Source organism: Corvus kubaryi, unplaced genomic scaffold (assembly GCF_017639235.1).
Source record: "Corvus kubaryi isolate FWS band 111438036 unplaced genomic scaffold, C.kubaryi_AGA036_p1.0 65364, whole genome shotgun sequence".
Classification (NCBI taxonomy): Eukaryota; Metazoa; Chordata; class Aves; order Passeriformes; family Corvidae; genus Corvus; species Corvus kubaryi.
Genome location: NW_024581945.1, coordinates 39,397 through 60,931, shown reverse-complemented (window position 1 = coordinate 60,931; position 21,535 = coordinate 39,397). Strand labels below are relative to the sequence as shown.

General features: G+C 37.2%; 1 protein-coding gene across 6 annotated transcripts in view; it reads left to right on the top strand.

Annotated features, from left to right (window-relative positions):
* Positions 1–21,535, top strand: part of LOC121673355 (ankyrin repeat and IBR domain-containing protein 1) — an 89,413-nt gene that overhangs the window by 28,672 nt on the left and 39,206 nt on the right. For 5 of the 6 annotated variants that reach the window (XM_042046606.1, XM_042046607.1, XM_042046603.1 and 2 more), the window contains exons 2-3: positions 2,453–2,721; positions 16,604–16,904. In XM_042046606.1, coding sequence (XP_041902540.1) covers positions 2,534–2,721; positions 16,604–16,904 — 489 coding nt within the window. In that variant the 5' untranslated portion in view covers positions 2,453–2,533. Of the gene's footprint in view, positions 1–2,452; positions 2,722–15,808; positions 15,936–16,603; positions 16,905–21,535 lie in introns of those variants that run through there. The other variant, XM_042046608.1, reaches the window with a different exon arrangement.

The following is a 21,535-nucleotide window of genomic DNA, read 5'->3' as shown; positions in this document are numbered from 1 at the left end:
TTTTTGCCTTTTCTGCACAAAAATGATTTGAGATTTTTAGTTCACCCCACAGAGACCCTCACTTCTCCCATGCATTTCCATACTCCTGCCTAAATCCATCCAGGTCTCATCTTCAACATCTCAAGAGAACCACCCTGTCCCAGATTTCTCTCAGGTGCCTGGGGGCACCATCTTATCTCGTTCCACTCTCAGTGTTCTCATTCATCCCTACCCAGGTTTGTTAAATGCTCCAGTTTGGGCAAGAAGCAGCATGTTCTGCAGCTGATGCAAGCTATCTGTGTGCTAATTTCCAGAAATAAATGCATGGAAATTGGTGCTGTTATGTTCTAATTTCAAATAGTTTGTGCTTTTCTCAGTGTTATAGGCATTAGTGGGATCTTCATTATTGATTTCCATGATGATTCTGATATCTTTTAGGCATTTGTTCTCATCTAATTTAGTTTATAGTCTTGAGAGCTATTGGTGGTAGATAGGGATTGACAGATAATATAACCACAAACTAACCTTGTTAAACTTAAGTGAACATCATTCTTTCAAGTTATTTTTGAGATCCTGTCTGTTGAATGTAATATGAACTGCTGGTTCATATTATGTTCAACAGAGTGTAGAACTTTTCTTGGCTTTGTAGACTAAAGCCTGAAACTATCCAGCATTTAGAGTAATGCAACTAGTTTTGCATCTGAAAACACATTAATTTACAGCACTGAGAGTTGTGATGTAGAAATGTGAATATGCAGTGACTTTCTTGAAGAATATAAATATTATATCTGCATAGTATCTGCATGTTTATATTTTAAATATATTGATGACAGGAAGATACAAATGCTGCAGAATCTGTAGTGTGACTGAAGAATCTGGGCTTTGGTTTGTGTATATAACTAGACATATGAAGGATATCCATTTGCTTTTGGATGAGTGCCTATTTGGTGCTTCTTTGGGTCTCAGACAACATGGTTAGTACGTGGAGTCAGCTGATACAGCAGTGTCATTGCTACCTCACAACAGCTCAAAATAAGGGTTGTCTTACCAAAATTTTGTAGGAAAAAGGGTGAACATGGAGGCCACCAAGGCCACCTGTCTCCTTGAACAGACCTGACCACACTGATCAGATTTCCTGGTAAGACAAATGGTGACAACAGCTCTAGGGAAACAAAAGTATGTAATTTCAGCTGTTCCCCAGGTTTCCTCAAATCCTTTTAGTGCAAATTTTATCCACATCCGATTATCTTGGATTCTCTGCAGCTCTAGACTCCTTGGATTCCCCTATTTCATTGGTCTACAAGGCTGGAAGGGCACCTGTAACTGTGTTAGAAAGCCAGTGTAGAAACAGTAGCTTTGAGATAGTCCCAACAAGCTGAATATAAGATACAGGGCAGCTCCTGCCCTGTTTGATTTTATGTGTACAACATAATTAGTCTCAATCCCCTAACCTGCTGTGCCTGGCATATTTGGATCCCAGTGTGTGTTTTGTGGGGTGAAAGGTCTGGCATGGAGCAGTCTGGATGGGATGACTCATGCACAAAAGGGACCTCCTAGAAGGTTCATTGTGCTACCAGCCACAGCCTGGTGCTGACTCCCCTGTCTGTCCCCTGACATAAACCCACATGTGCTCTTTCCAGCTGCACAACCAGATAAGCTCCTGCTGTCCCATGTCACGAGCAGAGATGCTGTGTCTCCCCTGTCTTTATGCAGCTCAATCTGCTGGTTGCCTCCATCAGGTAAAGGTGAGAGGCTGGGGAGCACAGCAGCTGGAAAGTACCTTGAAGTACTGTAAGGTGCAGTTGATTTGTGCCAGTACAAATGCCAGGCATTTTATGGACCCATTCATTGTAGGCCTAAGTGTAAGGGGTTAGGTGTTTTTTTAAAGAGTCTGCTTAGCAGAACTGTAAAGATGGGGCCATGGTAATTCCTGTGTTCATGGGCATTTATCTTGCTGGCACAGAAGGGTGCTGTGTACAGCCACCTACACAAGCACAGGTGCTTCAAGCATATTTTAGCATGATTTTCTTTAACTAAAAGTTAAACTGATGTCTGCTTTAGTGCATGTTTTTGAAGAATGTTTCTTCCTTGGGTAAGAATTTTGCTTTAGATCTACTCTGTTTTTGAAGTAATGTCTAATTTTTAATTCATTCTTCATTCATGGAAATTCAGTGTTCATGCCAGTCTTCTAATACAGGTCGATATTAGCCATTTCTTTTCCATAAGTTTAAAGAGTATAGGTAGTGAAGATATTTGCAGACGGAGGGAAATGGCACAATTTATCAGGGAAATAATCTGTGAAGAATTGGGAGTTTGCGTGTTTTTACCTAGAAAGACTTCGGCAATTCATGAGGAGAGTTTACAGGCCCTATGTACTTCTTCACCTGCCTATTTACAGTGCTGTAGCTCTGCATTAATTCGTCTAGGAAAAAGTGTTTTATGGAATAACTGGAATATTGCTTGTCTTTTTTAGGCTGAGAAGCATGTTACAGAACCGTACAACAAGTGGATGAAGGGGAAAGGAAGAAGTGCCATTGATAGCTAGGACAGCAACATGGGAAATACAACCACCAAATTCCGCAAAGCTCTTATAAATGGAGATGAAAACTTGGCCTGCCAAATCTATGAGAGCAACCCTCAACTAAAAGAAACTCTTGACCCAAATACTTCTTATGGAGAAACGTACCAGCACAATACTCCGCTCCATTATGCTGCTAGGCATGGAATGAATCGTATCCTGGGGTAAGCAGCGTTTGAAATTTGGCTTGGGTGTGAAAAACTAACCTAGCAAATGCAAGAGTGTCAGCCAGGTTTTAAACACCTGATGTGTGTGTGCATAGGTGTACACATACATGCTGCACACACAGAATTTGTAACAAGTTCAAGGAGTAATAGAAAACATGCAAATTAGTCTATAATCACAGGCTGATATAACAGTCTTTAATTTTATTTCAGTATCTGTTCCTTTCTTGTAACATTAGTCTTAGGCAGTTTTAGCTTTCTTCCCGAAGACTCCTATACTGTGGTTCTTTGAAAATAGTGACTGTTCTACCATTCTTGATATGTTTTCCTGTCTTAAAATAATCTGTTTGCAAAGCTGTATGGATACTACATTAATTGTAACTACTTCTAGATGGTACAATATATATTTATTCTTGTGTTATTCAGGCAGCTTTTTTTTTTGTGTTGGATAATAACAGTGAACATTAATATCTTGATAAGTAAGTTTATTATTGCTGCAGTCAATATGGACAGCAATCCCTAATGTTAGCTATTTCCATTCTTCTGTATTTTCATCAGTGCTCTAAGATCAACTAAAGATTAACATCTTACCCATGTCCAGACATTGCAGACCCAAGCTGTTCTCATCTGGTATTTTGTGAAGGTAGTACCAGGCAGACATTGCTAAATCTCTTCTTCAGTAAGCACTATTAGAATTTCATAAATATCCTCTTCTTTATATTAGGAGACAGGACAGAAATAAATACTAAACTGTGTTATTGGTAATATTCTTTTCATCTCTGTGTTTATGTCTAAATGAGCCTGTAGTATTCATAAGGTTGGTTTTTTACCTCATATGCTGTAACTTTACTAGCTATCTGGCCTCTCACCATACATTTTTCCTCAGTGTTTTAGATTCATCTAACTGCTTTTTTACTTTATAATTTCTCATTTACCTCAGTTTTTGCTAAATATTTTTCTCTTCTTCCCCATGTATTCTGTAGTTCTATTTTTAATTTGTTTTCATCACTGAATCTTTTTGTTTATTTTTCCCCCATTCCTGATTCTTGAATTTTAGAAAAGAGTTAACTGAATTTAAAATAGTGTTCAGTTTTTACTTACACTTTCCATATCATTTTTTTTTCCTCTGAGATTTTCAGGTTATTTCTCTCAAGAAAATATCTCTTCAGAAATTATAGCCTCATTGAAACAACAAGGACACACGAAATTGCACATATGAAAAGAAATAGTCATAATTGCTGACTTCTGAGCAGTGCATTAGTTAATTCATACTGTAGCATTATGATGGGATCTCAAATAACTGCTTTATATTTGTTTAAAAAGTAATTTAGAAATGCCATTTTGCTACTAGCTACATGGGACCTTTAACATCTAAGTCTCGTAGGACAACTCTTTTTTTTTTTTTTTTTTTTCACACTTTGCAAACAAATGATCAAAAGAATCATTCATTTTCCTTGTTTGAGTCTAGGGTTTTTAATACATTTTTTTGTCCCTAAACATAGGGAAGGTGTCTTTATCTGCTGGAGTCTGGTTCTGAAAACCCAGACTGTTAGAACTGCAGCAGTTGTGAGGAGTAATTTACTGAAGTTTTTTTACTATTAACTTTTCTGATGTCTTTCTAAGGGCTTCTCTCTAAGATGTACTGCCTTTTTATCTAAACAAAGTAGTAAAAGTGAATAAATACAAACCTTACAGTGTGTATATTTGCTAAGTTAATAGCAGAAAGGGCACAAGTGCTTTGAAGTTAAGCCTCTTCTTTTTGACACAGGCCTGGGTATGGCAGGCGTTAAATAAGTTGATTATTAAAAGGATGCTTTGATTTACTGATAAGGTTCAGTACCTAAAAATAAATTAATTTTAATATCTTTGTATTTTGAGAGAAATTTACAATTATGAGATGTCCATAGTAGTATAATATTTTATATTTATCTCTTCATAAAACATTTTAAATATTGGGGAATCTGTAGCAACACTAACTACAAGCTCTAGCATTTACTTGCATGCATACCATATAATTCAATTTTTCTTTATAGGCTGAAATTGTATTATAGTAGGTGGATATGAACTGACATGTTTACAGTTCACTGTGTGAGATTTTCTCAAAATAGAGTAGTGTGATGCAGTTGTTGGTACACCTTTTGCATTACAGAATACATTGAGAGAGATATTCTGGGATGTTTAGAAATGCCCTATCTGGCAATGCTGAGGCAAAGGGACAAATTCCCTGTTTGCATATGTATGGCTGGTGTGACTGTCCAAAGACACCGTGAAAGCACAGGCACCAAGTTGCAGTGAAAGGGAGTTGGGGACATCCTGCTGCAGTGATCTTAGAAGGGAAGAAATAAGAAACTGGAGAAGAGGTGAAAGGATCACAAAGCAAAACTCCCAACCTGGACAAACTTGGTTTAATCCAGCACGAAGTCTACTGGCAGAAACTTAAGCCAACAAAAATTTCTCAATGATTTTGAGCTGCACAGTTATTATGCAGCAAGCGTCTGAGTCATCTCGCTGCTGCACTTTTCATCCAGCATTTACAGCCCAGAAACTGTATTAAGATCTAAAAATTTGAAAATTTGCTGTTAATTTCTTTTCGCAAGATTCAGCAAGAATGTGTTATAATGCTAGGATTGTTTCTTGATCATTTTAATGAGTATCATAGAAAACTTCAGTATACTAGGAATGTTGAAATAAAAAACAGAACATAGTCGACATTCCGTTAATGTATAACTTGGTCTGCAGCCCTAAATAATGTTTACCTGACATACCAGTTTGTTTTAACAGAGCATTTAATGTTTAAAAACCAAAAATTGCTGACCACAGCTAAGAGCGCAAACAAGATTTTCAAAGACTTGATCTCAGGCCAGTAAGCTCATCACGACAGAGGTGCCCCTGCTCCAAGGCTGTCACAGGATAACCCTCAACCCCCAGCTGTGACACCTTCAGGAGAAGTTAACAGAAGGGCATTGTACTGGCAGGTTCATGGGGCAAGGTTTTGGTAGCAGGGACCTGTGGGGGTGGCATCTGTGAGAAGAAATCAGGAGCTGCACCACACCAGACACAACTGGCTTCTGCCAGCTCCAAACCAGCCCCACCACCGGCCAAAGCTGAGACTATCAGCGATGCTGGTGGTACCTCTATGATTACATACTTAGGAAAGGATGAAGAATGCTGCACAGCATCCGTGAGAGAGGAGTGAAAAAAATGTATGAGGGAAACAGCCCTGCAGAGACACCAGGCCAGAGAAGAAGGGGGGAGGAAGTGCTTCAGGCACTGGAGCAGAGATTCCCCTGCAGACTGTGGTGAGGCAGGATGTCCTCCCACAGCCCCTGGACATCCACGTAGAGCAGAGATCCACCCACAGCCCCTGGAGGACCTCGCCCTGGAGCAGGTGGATGTGTGCTGAAGGACCCTGCAGCCCATGGAGAGCCCATGCTGGATCAGGCTCCTGGCAGGAGCTGCACAACCTGTGGAGCAGAGCCCACACAGAAGCATGATTTCTGGCAGGACCTGTGACCCTGTGGGGGGACCCACACTGCAGCTGTGTGTTTCTGAAGGATTGTAGCCTGTGGAAGAACGCACACTGGAGCAGTTCATGAAGCGCCCACACATGGATTTTGAGAGCTTCATATAACATGTGCATTGGTCTCGTTCCGCTACAAACATTTATCATGTTTCCCTATGGATTAAGGTCTTGACAGAAGATTCATATTCAAGAAGATAGTTTAAATTTCACTCCCTAAATGTATATAAAAATACTGCAGACAAAGCACACTGTAAACATGTTTTCTTCAGAAAATGCAGTCTTCAGATGATCAAGCATATCCGATGTCCTCAGGCTTTTTTTTCTTGCCTAAGGTACATTTTAGACCATCTGACTGTTTAGTTTGAAAGAACTGCTATCAATGTGGAAAGCTACTCACTAGGGTCTGGCTGTTGGTGAACCACTCCTGAGCTATGACAAGAGAACAGACTTTCCAGAGGCTGGTAGAGATGGAGTGACTGGAAATCACAAGGACTTGCTTGACATTGAAAGGGAAAAAAACCCCTTAGATAAACTGTCATTTTGCAATATATGTGGTATGACTTTCAGTTTTGCAGCTTTGCTGGGAAGCTTTTTGGATCAGTGACAGATTTTCCTCATTGTGTGTTTCATACTGCTACATCTGAGAACTTTGTGAGTATTCAAGCCAAAAGTGGATTGTTGTAGCAGTTGCTGCTGGTCCTGGCCTGAAGAGGAGGGAGGAGGAGGTGACAGAAACATGGAACTGTGGGGAGACAGGACAGGTTTGTGAAGCTGATTTTTGTCTAGAATGAGAAAAGCAAGACTTTCCTGTTACAGAGATTCTGGAAGTTGAGGTGATTGCTGAAACTAAAGAAAAAAAATCAAATCCAAACCCACTTCTTTTAGCATTCTTGATGTCTGCCATTCAGTAATAGTGGTAAAGCAACTCTGGCAATGAAGGCATAGCTAAGCTAGTCAAAGAGAAACATTGGTAAATGTGTCTGGGATTTGTTTATAGGAAGTATCTCTTGTCTCATTGCTACAATTTGGAAAGTATTTTTCACTTCAGAAGAGTGACAGACATCAAAATAGTGGTGGTTTCCTCTAGGGTGAAATAAATACACATCTCTTGGAGTTTCAGCTACAGTCCACTTCTCTTCTGGCTGTTTAAGAGGTTTCAATAAGGACTGGTCTAAGCAATTGTAATGCAATCAGAATACTGGTATTGATATTACCAGTATGTTATGGAGGGTGAATTTGCCAGAAAACTTGACCTCAGAGGGAACATTGCATTTGTCACAGCACATTCAGGAATGTCTCTTCCTGTGCCAGGTTTTGTTGGCTTTTAATCCATTTGCAGTCATGTTGAAAACTGGTTTTGGATGATTTTGAGGGACATGTGTGTAGATTGTTTTTCAGAACAAGATTTCTCTGAAGCTGAGAGGGTATTAGAGGACTTTTAGCTGCAAAAATATATGTTAAGGAAAAGTATTGAAGAAAACCCTGTCAACTTCTTTGCAGATCATCTGGCTTTAGAGAAGTGCTGTAGTTGCTTGTTTTCTGATAAGGTTGAAGCTGCTCTGAATTTTAGATATTGTTTTTTCTGGAGAGGGAAATAAAAAAAAGGCTACTTCACTGTTTTGACAGACAGAAGTTCTGTAAATATTTAAACTTTGGGATCCAAATAGACCTAAATCATTCATGCTGAAATCTTCAGAAAGGTGCTACAAACTATATTTTTTTTAATCAAATTTCTGAACATTTATTCAATGCTTTGACAGTAAGTCTGGTGTTCCTTTTTAAATTGCTTTCCTAACAGTGCTTCTGATATAAATGTGAGCAAAAGAAAAATAATAAGGTTAATAGCAGCTCTTTGTCTAATAAGGGCAAATGGGGAAAATGTGGGGTTATTAAGCAAAACTACAGGATCCCGGTGTAAGGAAATTCGTATTGAATGCAGGGATGTCTTCAAGTAGGTGGTTCAGAAAACTCCTGGAGCAGTCTCTTTTTTTTCCCCTTTTTTTTTTGTTCTTCATGGTAATTCTTTGAATTATTACATTCGCTTGGTGGTTTTTAGTCAATTTTGAAGCTCATTTGAAAAAAAATTATGAAGGCATACTGGTTGCCTAAGCTTCTTTCCTAAAAGTAGTTTTTTAAAGTTTTGGGTTCTTGTTTGAATATAAAAGATAACCACGTAATTATATTCCCTTTCTTCCACCTAACAAAATAATTCTGTTCTGGTTTAATAACTTAAAATATATGATACATTACTTCATCTGAATAATTTATTAGAATGTCATTGTCTAGATCATTCACTTTGAACAACAAAAAGCAGCTTGGTTTTAATTATCAAAAATTATACAGATACATATTTCAAATATACTTCTATTTAAGGTTAATTTTATTAACAAAAATAAGTATATCTGCACTGGAATTATTCATACTAGGTCTCCTTTATAGTCAATATAGACATAGATAATAAATCTAGTCAGAATAATTAGTGAAGCCAACAGCACAATTCATGTATTGCAAAGGTGACCATAAAGTATTTAAAATTAAATATGTGCCAGAAGTGCCTGTTTCTTCCCATTGATTTTAAAGGGAATTTAAGAGAACCAGATCAGCTGTAGTTGTCTGCACTGTAGGTCACCAGAGCTGAGAAGATGAATCTCATCCTACATTATACTAAATATGTAAAATTGAATAGTAAGCACCTGCAAAGTTGTAAATAGAACACTTTGATGGTTTTACAATATAAGACATGAATGCTACTTGTGGGAGATACTGCTTGTGGTATAGTGTTAAATGTTTTCCTTTCATGGTGTGTGGTGAATGATCTGTGCAGTGTTTGGATCTGTCCAAGTGGGAGCATTGGTGTTTATGCAGTTGCTTTGTTGCCATTGGACTCAGCTGCTGAATTGGCTTTGCAAGGTCCTTTTTAGATTAGTTATTTTGCGTGGTTGTGAGTCTTGGTCACCTTTCAAATTCCTTGGAATATGAAATACTGAAGGGGCCTCTTGATTAGATGTAGGTGAATAATATATGAAGAATATGATCTGACAGGGCTTTGTGGGCATGTTTGTGAAGAAGCAAGAGGACTAAGTGAATTGAAGTGCCCCTGATTTCAGTAGTAGAGCATCTGACTGGATGGTAGAAAATAGTAATTTATAAGGTCATTTTCATCATAGTCAGTCTAAAAAGCAGTCAAGATGATGGACAAACAGTAAAAATAGGAAGCCTTTAGAAGTGATCAAGTTCTTACTGTGACTAAATCCTGGAGAAAACTGCCAAAGACAGAAAACAGACGGGACACTTAGAGGAGCAACTACAGATGTTGAGTAGCAGCAGTAGCATTTGCTGTGTTCCTCAAAGGCTACCACTCAGTTGGGCACTGTCTTCTAAAGTACAATAGGTAGGCTGAAAAACTCAGACCCTTATCTGACTGACTTCCTTGTTTTCCTTTCCCTAAAGCTCAAAATCTCAGTTAAAAGGAGTTTTCACTGAATAGATGTGTGTGGCCTCCCAAGGTATCTTCCCTGGTGCTCCTCATAAGTGCCTCACAAAATGCGAAACAGGGGTAGACTTTATCTTAATCATAGTCTGACCTACAAGCAAAGATCAAAAGCCAGTCAGCTGCTGTGTTTTTAGCTCTTAAATGTGACTTTTTTCTATTTGACTTCTGATTATTTTAATCTTAGTATATTAAAGATACGTGATGCTCATGAGTTTGTTACTCACAGCCTTTACTCTCCAGTTACAGCTGCCATTCTTGAATGTGTTATTGCTTCTTCTTGATAGGTTTTTTTGCACCCAGAGGAAATTGTTCTGATTTTACTTTGCTTGGTGGAAATCAGACATTGCAGAGTAAGAGTGCTTTGTTAGTGATTGGTGAGATGAGATCTATTAATGCAGTGCACTATTAAAGGTTTCTTATTCTGTGTTGTCTGTTCTCCTTCGTAGAGCTGTCGGGAACATTTTATTACAGGCAAAGTAAAATTCTCTTTGGGTTATAGAGGAGTACAGCTTTGGTCCTTGCCAACCAGAATGAGTACATCTTTATTTCAACTGATTTTGTTGCCAGGTAGAGTTTGTGACTCCATTGAGTTGATTGGTAAATACTGAATCATTGTGTCAAATGGCTTCACTTCACCCTGGGGTTGGAAGCACAGGTGGCTTCCTTACCAGAGAGATCTGTTGGCTCAGTACTGGAATAATGATTGAGAGACTTGCAGTTTCTGATAAACAGAAGTAAATTTTTCAGAAATAACTCATTAATTTTTATACCTAAATGCAAATTCAAGCAAAATATTCAGTGACATTGTATATAGACCCAGTTTTCCTTTTGGCCAAGATACAGATTGTGAAAGATTTGATTTTTTTAAATTCACTTTTTCTTTTCAATTTAATGTAATAAAGTTACATCATTGTGACATTTAAGGAAAATAAAAATTAGCGTCATTAAAGATAAAGCAACATATAAACTGAAGACATTTTTACGGAGGGAGAGAGAAAGATGAGACAACTTCTGTAATACAGTTTTTAAGAAATAGAAATGATGCAAAGCTTGATAGTATTCACTTTGTAATTTCTTCATTATTGCTATATAAATAATATCAACACTAGATACCATACACTGCCAGGTAATTTACAAACTGATACAAAGATAGTTGTCCTGTGCAGAAATACAAATCTGTGTGTTTAAAAGGTGACAATGAACACACTTATTGGTAGTTTCATGTTTATTATTTCATCTCACATTTGTTTGAGACCAATCTAAAAATAATAGTCAACAGTTACATGAGAAGAGAATTCAGCATGGATGGTCTCAGAAAAAAAATTGTGTTCAAAGAAAGGATTTGGAGACAAGGGTGGAAGGATGACACAGATGCATGAGAATTGGTTCTAGCTGTCAAGAGATGTATGTAAGAAAGGGCCAGAGACAGAGATGCAAATCACACAGATTTTGCTTTACAGAGAACTGTCACAAAAGCTGCTGGTAAGCAGCCAGCTTCAGTGGAAGCCACTTCTGATTTGGCACTCAGCTCTATTTCTTTTGAAATCTTACTCAGAATATTGAAATAAAAGCTAGAAGAGGCATGGGATCTTGGAAACAGTATTCCTGACTGTCCAAGGGAAGGCCAAACTTAACTCATAAATAAAAACAATAGTGTTCTGGTTACTAGAAACTTACAGATGTAATTGATACATTTTTGCACCAGGAATTGTTTAATCTCTGTTTTGGTGCTGCTGTTCCTCCTAACAGGCATAGGAACCATAAATAAAGCATAATTTTTCTTTAGCCCATAGTATAACAAATGTAAGGATTAACCAAGTTTTGTGTTCCTCACTTTTAGAGTGCACTGTCTTTGTATCTGTGCTCCAGAATTCAGTTGTATCCCCTTGCCGCTCGTGCACATTCTCCCTCTTTGTGTGTTGTACCAAGCCAAATATCGCTATCTGTGTACAGAAGGTCATACTTAATTATATTTGCTGACACAAAAATCACTAAACCAGAGAAACTTTTCAACCTATTTGCATCTTTTTAGTAAAGAGAATAGAAAATTCTTTATTGATGCATATTTGTAGAAGACCTTTCTGAGGTGCCTACTAGGGCTGATGTTAACATGAATCACTCCAGACCTGGAACTCAGACCCAGGTGCAGACCTACTTTTAATCACTTTAACAGTCTTTTGGAAACCAGCTGTTTGGAGAAATCATAGGTGAAATGATAGCAACACAGTGAAGAAAACATGGTAAGGCTTTTTAGAGCCAGTTTAGGAGGGAATGAATACAGTGCTTGCATTCTAGGTAATATTTTTGTACAGAATATTACATCAAATCCATAAGGGAAATAGGCCCAGCAGAACACGTTTAAAGAGTCAAAGATTTCCATTTGAACCTTAGATTGCTCTAAGTAAAAGATTATTCATATGTGCCATAGTCTGGATTTGCTTCTCAAATTGGTGGTTTTCTCTGAAACTCTGCAGAAATTGTTTGAGTACTCAGGAAATTATTTGATGCCTTTTGCCAGATGTACCATACTTGGTAGGAGTCATAGGAGTGGGAATAAATGGAGGCAGAAACAGAAAAATTCTGTTTAGGAAAAATACAGGATTGGAGGCCAGAGTGGAGTACTCAGTGTAAGGGACCTTGAAATGTCTGTGAAGATTTCAAATTTCAGAAGAAAGATTTAACTTTTACAGACTTCCATCAGCAGTGGAGACAGTAGCACTGACAGCCTCTCAGATGCTTCTTTTGCTCTTAAACCAAATTATCACTGGTGTAACCTCACTCCTTACTACAGCAGGATATTTCTAGTGTTTATGGGAATTCTGGTAGTGTTAGTAACAGTTGTTAGGCAAGGGGTCAATTGAATTAAGACTTACAAAAAATCAGTATAATAGCCTGTGGTTTTTCTTTCATAAATGGTTAGTGACCTGTCAGCTTATTCTTTGGTTTAGAATAGGAATAGTCATTCTCTCCTGTCCAGGGTTTTACTGCATGCAGGAGATTCCTGGGCTGTAAGAAACGCTTAAGAATCTTAGTGAAACAGAGAAGAAACTTTTAAGTACTAAAAAATAACTTTCTAGCGCTGTATAAGGAATAAAAATACCAATAATTATATTTACTAGATGTGGCTTTCAACATCAGGTAAAACACAATACTCTTCACAAAATTATTTCAAACAGTAATGTTTGTTAAAAAAATTTCTTCAAGTGCTTACTAGTACACTAGTTGTTTTCTTATAGTGTATTTGGGAGAACAGTACTTTCTGGTTAGTGAAATAATCATAGTTATTCAAGGTTTTATGCATCAGTATTAGCCTACTGTGTTAAAAGATGAATGATTCAGTAATTGTATGAATTAATTCATTGCAAATGAGTTTTAAATTACTGGGTAGCATGGCTTGGCTTTTCTGTATTTTGTTGTAACTCATGGCTTACCCATACTTCTCTTAATGCTCTTAAAATACTTCTGTTAATGCTCATACTTCTCTTAAAGCTATGGGCTTTAGGTTTATGCCTGCACTGGAGTTTGCAGTATAACTTTCTTTAGCAAGCTGTACTTACAAGGGCTGTCTAACCCAAGGAGTAGATGGGATGTTGTGAAAGGGAATCCTGTGCAGTTCACCCTGTTGCTGAAGCTCATCTTTTTCTAGTGCCTTACTTGCCTTGCTTAAAGCAACAGTACAATTTTCTGTGTACTTTATCCAGTATACATAAGTGCTTTGCTTTCAAAAATTGTTACTTTCACTGTCTTTGAGCATATTCAGACATGTTTTAGCCTCCAGCTGTCAGAACTACTTTTATCATTTCATTTTACACCCATTTTTTATTTTGGTTTTATTTTTCCACACATAGGTACATTTTTGTATGGTTTTTTATGCTTACATATGTAGCATAGAATCACAGAATGGTATGGGTTGGAAGAGACCTTAAAGATCATCTAGTTCCAACAATGTGTATCTATATATAGCTAAAATATATATAGCATTTGTTTAGAGAGAGTAAAAAACTGTAAATATGGTGGTTTTCATGCCCCAAACATTAACGATTTTATTAAAACCTGAAGAAATAGTTGTGTTGTTAGTTTCCCAAAGTGAGGATGTGTCCCAGTTGTTTATTATTCAAGTTCCCAGCCTTGTGATCTTGACTTTCTTGCTGCTTTTCTGCAAATACAGATAGTAGTAGGTGTGAATGTTACAGCCCTTTCCTTTTTGTCACTTCTTCAACACTTTTATGATGCTTTTGTCACCTCAAGTTTGGATTCTGCAAAGTGCTACAGATTGAAGCAAAATCTGGAAACTGCAACTAGAGTAAAGTCTGTCTGTCTTGTGGTTAAGTGATACTTCCCATAGGCAATGCATATTTTCACTCTATCAGTACATTTCCAAGCAAAATTTAGCTTCTTATACCTCTGAAGTTGTGAGCCAAATTGCAGGGATCTAGAGCACGCTCTGTGGAAGTCTTATGCACCAAATACCACTGTTAAAAATGAAACCCTGTTGAGTAATGAATTTGTGGATGTAAAATGTATTAATTTGCCCTTTTTTGGATGCTAGTCATCTCTAAGTCATGGGTTCAGTTGGGGTTTCCAGGATTGGCTTGACTTCCCCTTATGGTGAAGAGCTGATCACATCCAAGTGCCTCTTAGAATCTGTGTTGTTGTCCCCATCTTTTTCTCTCTCTCCTTCCCATTTCCCTCTTTCTATCTTGACTTTCCCACCTTCCTTCCCCTCCTTTCTTTCTGTCTCAAGTTTCATACTACATAAAGCTAATTCAAACAAACAAATTCACTTTGGATAGTTTTTGATACTGGTTAGTCTTACCGTTTCATGTAATTGGCTCTGAAGCACTTTGCCTGTGTAGCTAAATCCCTTCCCTCTGAGAACAAACAAAAAACTTGAAGCAAACAAAATATGCTGTCACTTTTTTTTGACAAGATCTTTAATCTCAAGTTTGGCAAATTCATATTGCCTAACAAATGCATCTATCATGTCAGCTATCATGGAATGAAAGAGAGATTTCTCTAAGGAACATTTTTGCTGCCAAAACAGGGCAACATAGAGGAGACTGTTTTATGTTTTGCTCTGAATACTTTGTTGCTACCTATTTAAAAGAATGGTGTTTTAATAATAAGCTTTATTTTAAATTCAAACCACTCCGATTTTCAGGAGGAAGAAGGGACAGGAATCCGACTGACCAAACAGCTATCAAGACATTCTTCCATTGCATGACCAGATCATCTGTGGCTAGTTTTTTCTACTGAAATACTTGTCTAGACTATTTTCAATAATATCTGAAAGGGAAATTCCCATTCACCCGGTACAGCCTCTTCCTTTATTAAAAAAATAGTTTCAGGATTATTCATTGTCCTGAACAAAGCATGGATGAACTCAGAGAAAGGTGGGATGTATTCAGGGACAACTGAAAGAGGAGATGGCATTTAGATTTTTAACTATAGCATAAGGCAATAACTGAGGTAAATAACTTTTTTTTTGTCAAATTGGGTAAGTTTGTCAGGTTCTTCTCACCCCTGTTCACCAAGAGCACTATTACCTGATTTTGTATGCAAGCAGCACCTGCTTTCAGGTGGCTAAACTGCCTGAAAATGATTTCATTAGTCTTATGGGTGTGGTCAGGGAGGGTGGAACCTAGGCCCCTGCACTAACTTCGTGGGGATTCCAGAATAACTGTTTTTTTCATATTTGCAAACTGGAGTCAGGGAACAGCCTGGAGAGGAGATATACAGTGACTTGTGTAGCCTTTATATGTGAGGGGGTTTATTGGAACAGAGCAGTCATTTTTGCAGTGACTTTTTGAATGTATGTGCCATGCTTCAGATTTAGCCTGGTATTACCTTTCTGGGAACCTGAGGGAACAATACCTGTTCTTCCTCCCTTCACACGGAGTTCTTTCAGCATTGCTGTCTCTCTGACCGCAGTCCTTCAAAGAGGTGATCTTTCCTCTCTGCCATTGCCTATCATTTACTCTCCCTTAAGAAAAAAAATTATTTTAGTATACCTCAAAAGGCTAAAGCAAGTTCAGATTCACAGAGCTTGTATGATTTTTCTTCCATTTCAGATCTGGATTGTAACTTCTATAAATCCTTGCTGGAAAGAAGCAGCAGGGAGCTGTATTGTCTCAGGTGCTGTTAGGATTCAGAGCTGTGATTTTAAGAATATTCTGTTGTTTCCATCTCATTCCTAAGGTGATCCTTTTTGTGGGTAATAGTTTATTTTTTACTTTGAACTGCCTCTAAAGCATTCAAGAGAACACTTAAATTCTTGCCTGCTTCTGTCACCTGTATAGGGGAGAGTTTGCATTATGTTGCACTTCCATATATTCTAGAGTGAAAAAGTCAATAGTCGTTCCTCAATGTGTGCAGTGCTGGCAAGAAAAGTATTTATAGTATTTTAAGAAGGAGTAAGTGCTACATCATCATCTGACTAAAGATACAGAAAAGGAGAATTAATTTTTAAGAAATTGCTCTGTCATTATCTATTTGCAAACTACCAAATGCTATGTGTTATTCAGGACAGAGCAGAAGAAATAAAGTACCTATTTTATCAATCTTGTGACTTAATAACATTTATCATAATGCAACACAGAATTGTAGAATAAACTTTCTCATACACTGACAAAGTAATGGTACTTAGTGATATTTCAATAATTCATCCGGATCTTGGCTCTCAGCTTCTAAGAGGAATGGAGGAGAGCTGTCCAATCATAATTCTCTGTTGAAGAACATTTGTCACTAACACAGCTAATCAAAGTCTTTGCAAAAAGGAGAGCTGTCATAATACACACTTCCCACTTCAAGGAAATGAATGGAATTGTGTGCTAATTATTTTTCTTCTATTTTTTCCCCCACTGCAGAACTTTCCTTTTCGTTAGAGATGGTAACCCAAATAAACGGAATGTGCACAATGAGACATCTATGCACTTGCTGTGTATGGGACCTCAGATCATGATCTCAGAAGGAGCTCTTCATCCTCGCCTGACACGACCCTCAGAAGACGACTGCAGAAGAGCAGATTGTCTACAAATGATCCTGAAGTGGAAGGGAGCAAAGCTGGATGAAGGACAATATGAACGAGCAGCCATTGATGCTGTCGATAACAAAAAAAATACGCCTTTGCACTATGCTGCTGCCTCAGGGATGAAAACCTGTGTCGAGGTAAAAGTTCATATATAATTATAAGTTTATGTATATTGTTATGAGTAACTGACATGCACAGTGTTTCACAAGGCTATTTTTCGTGGGGAAGGGAATCTGGTATGGTATATTGAATTAACTTTTTATTTTTCATTAATTGGAAAAATTGTAAAGATAAACAGCCCAAAACACACTGTAGAGAAAAATGAAAGAAATGGATTACATGTACATTAACTCCATGACAATAACTCCTCAACATGAAGAAGACTCATGTAGACATATAAAAATTGGAATTAATTACAAGACTGTAACAATGGAGAAAAAGCTTTAAAGGTAGGCATAGGCCTCCTGTATGTGTAAAGTGAAGTGAAATAACTACCTGAGAGAAAATTAGAGCTCTTTTTATTTTGCTCTGCAGCTGAGACTTGAAATGCTGTCCATGTTTCAAGAACAGATTTGATGTCTTTAATTTACAGTGTCCAGCTTTTTTAATGTTCGTGAAAGTAGTGGTTAATAATGAGTAATTTGGAATGACTTTTGAAGGTCTTACATAAGATTTATTTTTAAACTATATCAAGTAATGAGAACGAGTATTTAATTGTGCTGGTAATTTAATATAAAGAACACAAGAACAGACATCTAGCATTTTTGAAAACAGCTAACATCTTCATAAGTCTGTCTATTTTAACATCAAGATTTGTATTTGCAATTGTAACAATTAATTCAGAGTTCAGCATTTATATGTGAAATTTACATTCTTTTTCTTCTGTTTATAATTTCATGTTTATTCAGACTACGCTCAGTAACTTAGTATCATCAGCAAAGTTTATCACCTCTTTATTCACCTTCTCTTCTAGATAGCAACTTCATATCTTAAACAGGTCCCAGAACCTCTGGGATTTCACTGGTGACCTCTCTCTGCAGTAAAAACTGATAATCTTTTCTGATGTTATCTGGAGCTGTTTTTAGTATTGGTATTACTTTTACTATCTTCTAATTTTGTACTGTGACAGATTTAATCAGTAAGCTGCATATTATAATAAATAGTTCAGAAGTTTCATATTTGAGTTTCATTAGGACTCATGAATATAAGTACCATCTGATGCTGGGTATTTATATTAGTATTTGGTCTACTGATTTTTCTAGAACCTCTTGTGCTGAGACTTCAATTTGAAAGACTTTCTTTTGTGTCCTTCATAAAGTATGCATAATACATCCACAGAGAATCTGGGCTCCAACAGTTCATACCATTTTTCTGCTATATGTTATATGAGATTGCTTTTACAGTTTGCCCAGCAACCAACTTCACAAAAACATTGAACAATTTACTGTGTGATGTTTCTAAATTATTTATTTTGAGTTGTTATGCACTTGATATACTGCTCAAAAAACTGTCAGTCTTCTTTATTGTGATTTTGCGTTTACCTTTCCCAGACTTTGTTCTTTACATATTCTTCCTCTGTAGACAGCTTCAGCTTCTTATTTTCCATAAGATTCTGTCCTGTTTGTCTCTCTTCACAGATGATTTTTTCCCACACTTACTTAGTACCACTTTTTGAAAGTAGACAGTGGATTTCTTGTCTTTTTCTTCTGCAAGTTTAATGAATCTTTGGGAATTGTTAATGAGCGGCTCTTTGATGGTAACATTTTGAATTAGGTCTTGCAGACTACTCTGGACAGTCAGGAGCTGCTCCTCCTCTGATGTGTTTGCTGACTGTTTTGTCTATTATCCAGTCACCTATGTAGTCTGAAATTTTAATTTAGGAGTAATTTATTAGCTTACATATTTTCTAAATATACTTGGGAGATGCAGGGACAGAAGTTCCCTTTATTTTTGTGATTTCTTTCTTGCAGCATTTCTATTCTTAGTAGCCATGTTACCTTTATTGTTACAGTTTTAGTCAGGTCATCACCAAAGCTTTTTGTTTGTTTGTTTGTTTAATTCCAGAATTGTATTTCACTAGTATTAGGTGATAGAGTTAGTTTGTTTATTTATTTATCAGGTTTTTTGGGGTTTATTAGAAAATGTGCGTAGCATCACCTTTCCAATACTGTGAACTTCTCTATGATTCTCGCATTATGTTTGCTGGTTGTATTCTGTCGAGTTTTCAGATATTGTCTGAGAATTCTCATTTAGTTTGTCAATTCCCCAGCCTCAGCGGTGCACCCCCTTGAACTGAATATTCTTCTTTACCTTCGGTTTTTTCATTAGTTCTTTCTGTAGAAGTTCAGATAGTGTCTTTTTATTTCCAGTATCCAACACTTCTTTCATTCTGTTAGTATACAGATCATCCTTAGTTTTTTGAGCTTCTAACAAATGAAAACTCATCTTCCTGATGCTATTTTCTATGCTATTATTTAAGCCTCTGTCTCTCTGGTTCCCTGCTCAGTACTGAAAGGAGTTAAGAGGATGCTGCTGTTAGGTGCTGATCTTTACCCTCCAGTAACACAGCCTGAATCTTGCCCCAATACCTTCTCTCTTCTCTGCCCCATATTGTTACAGCTCCTCAAGCTCCACACCAGCAGTTTGTCTTCAACACGTCCTTAGAAATTATTTACATACTTCCTGATTTTCACCAGGGAGGCAAGTCACCATGCAGTCTTCGCTAGCTGAAGTACACTCAGACCCTGCTAACTATATACATGTAACTGAATGACATATAGGTGTTGTCTGGCTCATTGTTTCATCCAAAATAAAGCACGGTTATAAGATTGATTTAGAGCCTCTTGTGATGTGATTTGTTTGTAAACAAATATCAGGCTATCTCCTAGGTCTGTGTTACTACTGCTTTTATTTTGATTGTCAAGTTTTTATTCTTTCAGATTTAGTAAAGAAACTAATTGCAAAGGACTAGCTCTTGTTCTCTTGTTTTAGTGCCACTTATCTGGTCCAGCTTCTGATAAGTTCTGACTCTAGGCATTTCACTCACAGGTGTTTTATCTATCCTTCTTCAAGATGATAGATACATTTGCTGTTAAACATATTTTTATTTACATTATTATACAACAGAGGACAAATGTGCATGCCATATGAGAAAATAGGAGATATCAGCAATTAGCATTTAATGACCTCTGAACAAAGTTGGTGAAAAGCACTCACATAAAATGATTTGACATAAGAAAGGTTGTTTCTGGTAGTGAAATGTTAAACAGAAGAAAACTTTAGTAACGAGTTTCCAATATATTTCAGTATCTGGTATTTAGAAACTTAGCCTTCAGATTTACAAGGGATTTGAGCAAGGAGTCTTTCGCATGTTTCTGCCTTCATGTCCCTAAATGGGGCTATTCAGTGGTATTAGAGATAGACACAACAGTTCAGAAGTTTCAATTTCAAGAGCATTAGGCAAATGGGCTCACGCAGTAAGATCCAGGCAGACCGTAATGTCAGAAAGAATCACAGCTGCTGCAGAGTGAATTGTGGTTCTGGGCTGCAGCTTTTAACTGCAGACTGTAAAATCAATTCCTTTTAAACTCATCATTAAAGTTCATGGTTTGTGCTTCTTTACAAATTATCATTCTATTTCTCAGTGTCTGTAATGTGATTCATTAGATAAATCCAGTTACTAGACTGCTAGCTCCCCATTTAATTATATAAACTGGGTTATGCTATCTTGACAATAGGCACTGTAATTGAGTAAACCATTTCTGATTCTAATTTGCTTTCAGTTTGTCTTTGAAGAAGAATTTACAGTCTGATCCACGTGGATTGCTATTTGCCAGAGTTATGAAGTCTTAACTAGTCATGGTTTCTGCATTAAAAACATAATGTACACCCCCAAGTTTAAACTTCTTTATGTGCCCTACCTTGAGGGTAGAGGACCTTGGATCTGAGATATACTAAGTCCTCCAGTCTGTGGTCTGTAGTCCTTCTAACTCCTTCAACAGGAGCAGGTTTATGAACAGGAGCACTACATGCCTTCACCAAGCCTGAAACAGAGATCAGTGAAGGAATTTAACAATTATCTCTTTGTTCCTGGAAGTATTTGAGGATTAAAATTCTTAACAAAACAAAAAGAGATAAAAAACTGAATTGCCTAATCCTCAAGTTGTCTTCCCTCTCTCCAGTAAACTGAAGGTCACTTAGAACCCCAGGAGTGCCTTTTGCCCATTTTTGCGGTGGTTACTCTCACTTCAGAGCAGCATTCCTCTTTCATTGTCTCAGCACTTTTCAGGAAAACCCCAGTTCTGTATCTTTGCCTATCCCTGCCCCACCCAAATAAGAGAAGGAAACCCCAAATATAGATCCTTGTGGGTGAAGCACCTACTAGCTGACTAGTTCGGAGCTGGCAGTCAAATATGCAGTCTTGATACTGCTCCATTCACATGTGTTAGATTTCTCTGAGCAAAACAGCTGTGTGGAACCCATTGCTAAAGATAGTTTGGGCAAAATTAATGTTCTTATCTCAAACTATTGAATAGACAATAATAACTTACATGCTGAATAGATTTGATTTCATCCAGATACATTCCACAGTATCACAGTATATTTGGCGTATTAAATGGTATTTTTGCAATTGTTTAAATTGCTAATATGATTATTTAGATTATTAATCTCAATTAATCAAGCAACATAAGGCTTTTTAACAGTGCTTCTAGAGAAATATGGCATCATTATTAAAAACTTCTTGCTTTGCATATTCCTCATCTTGCAG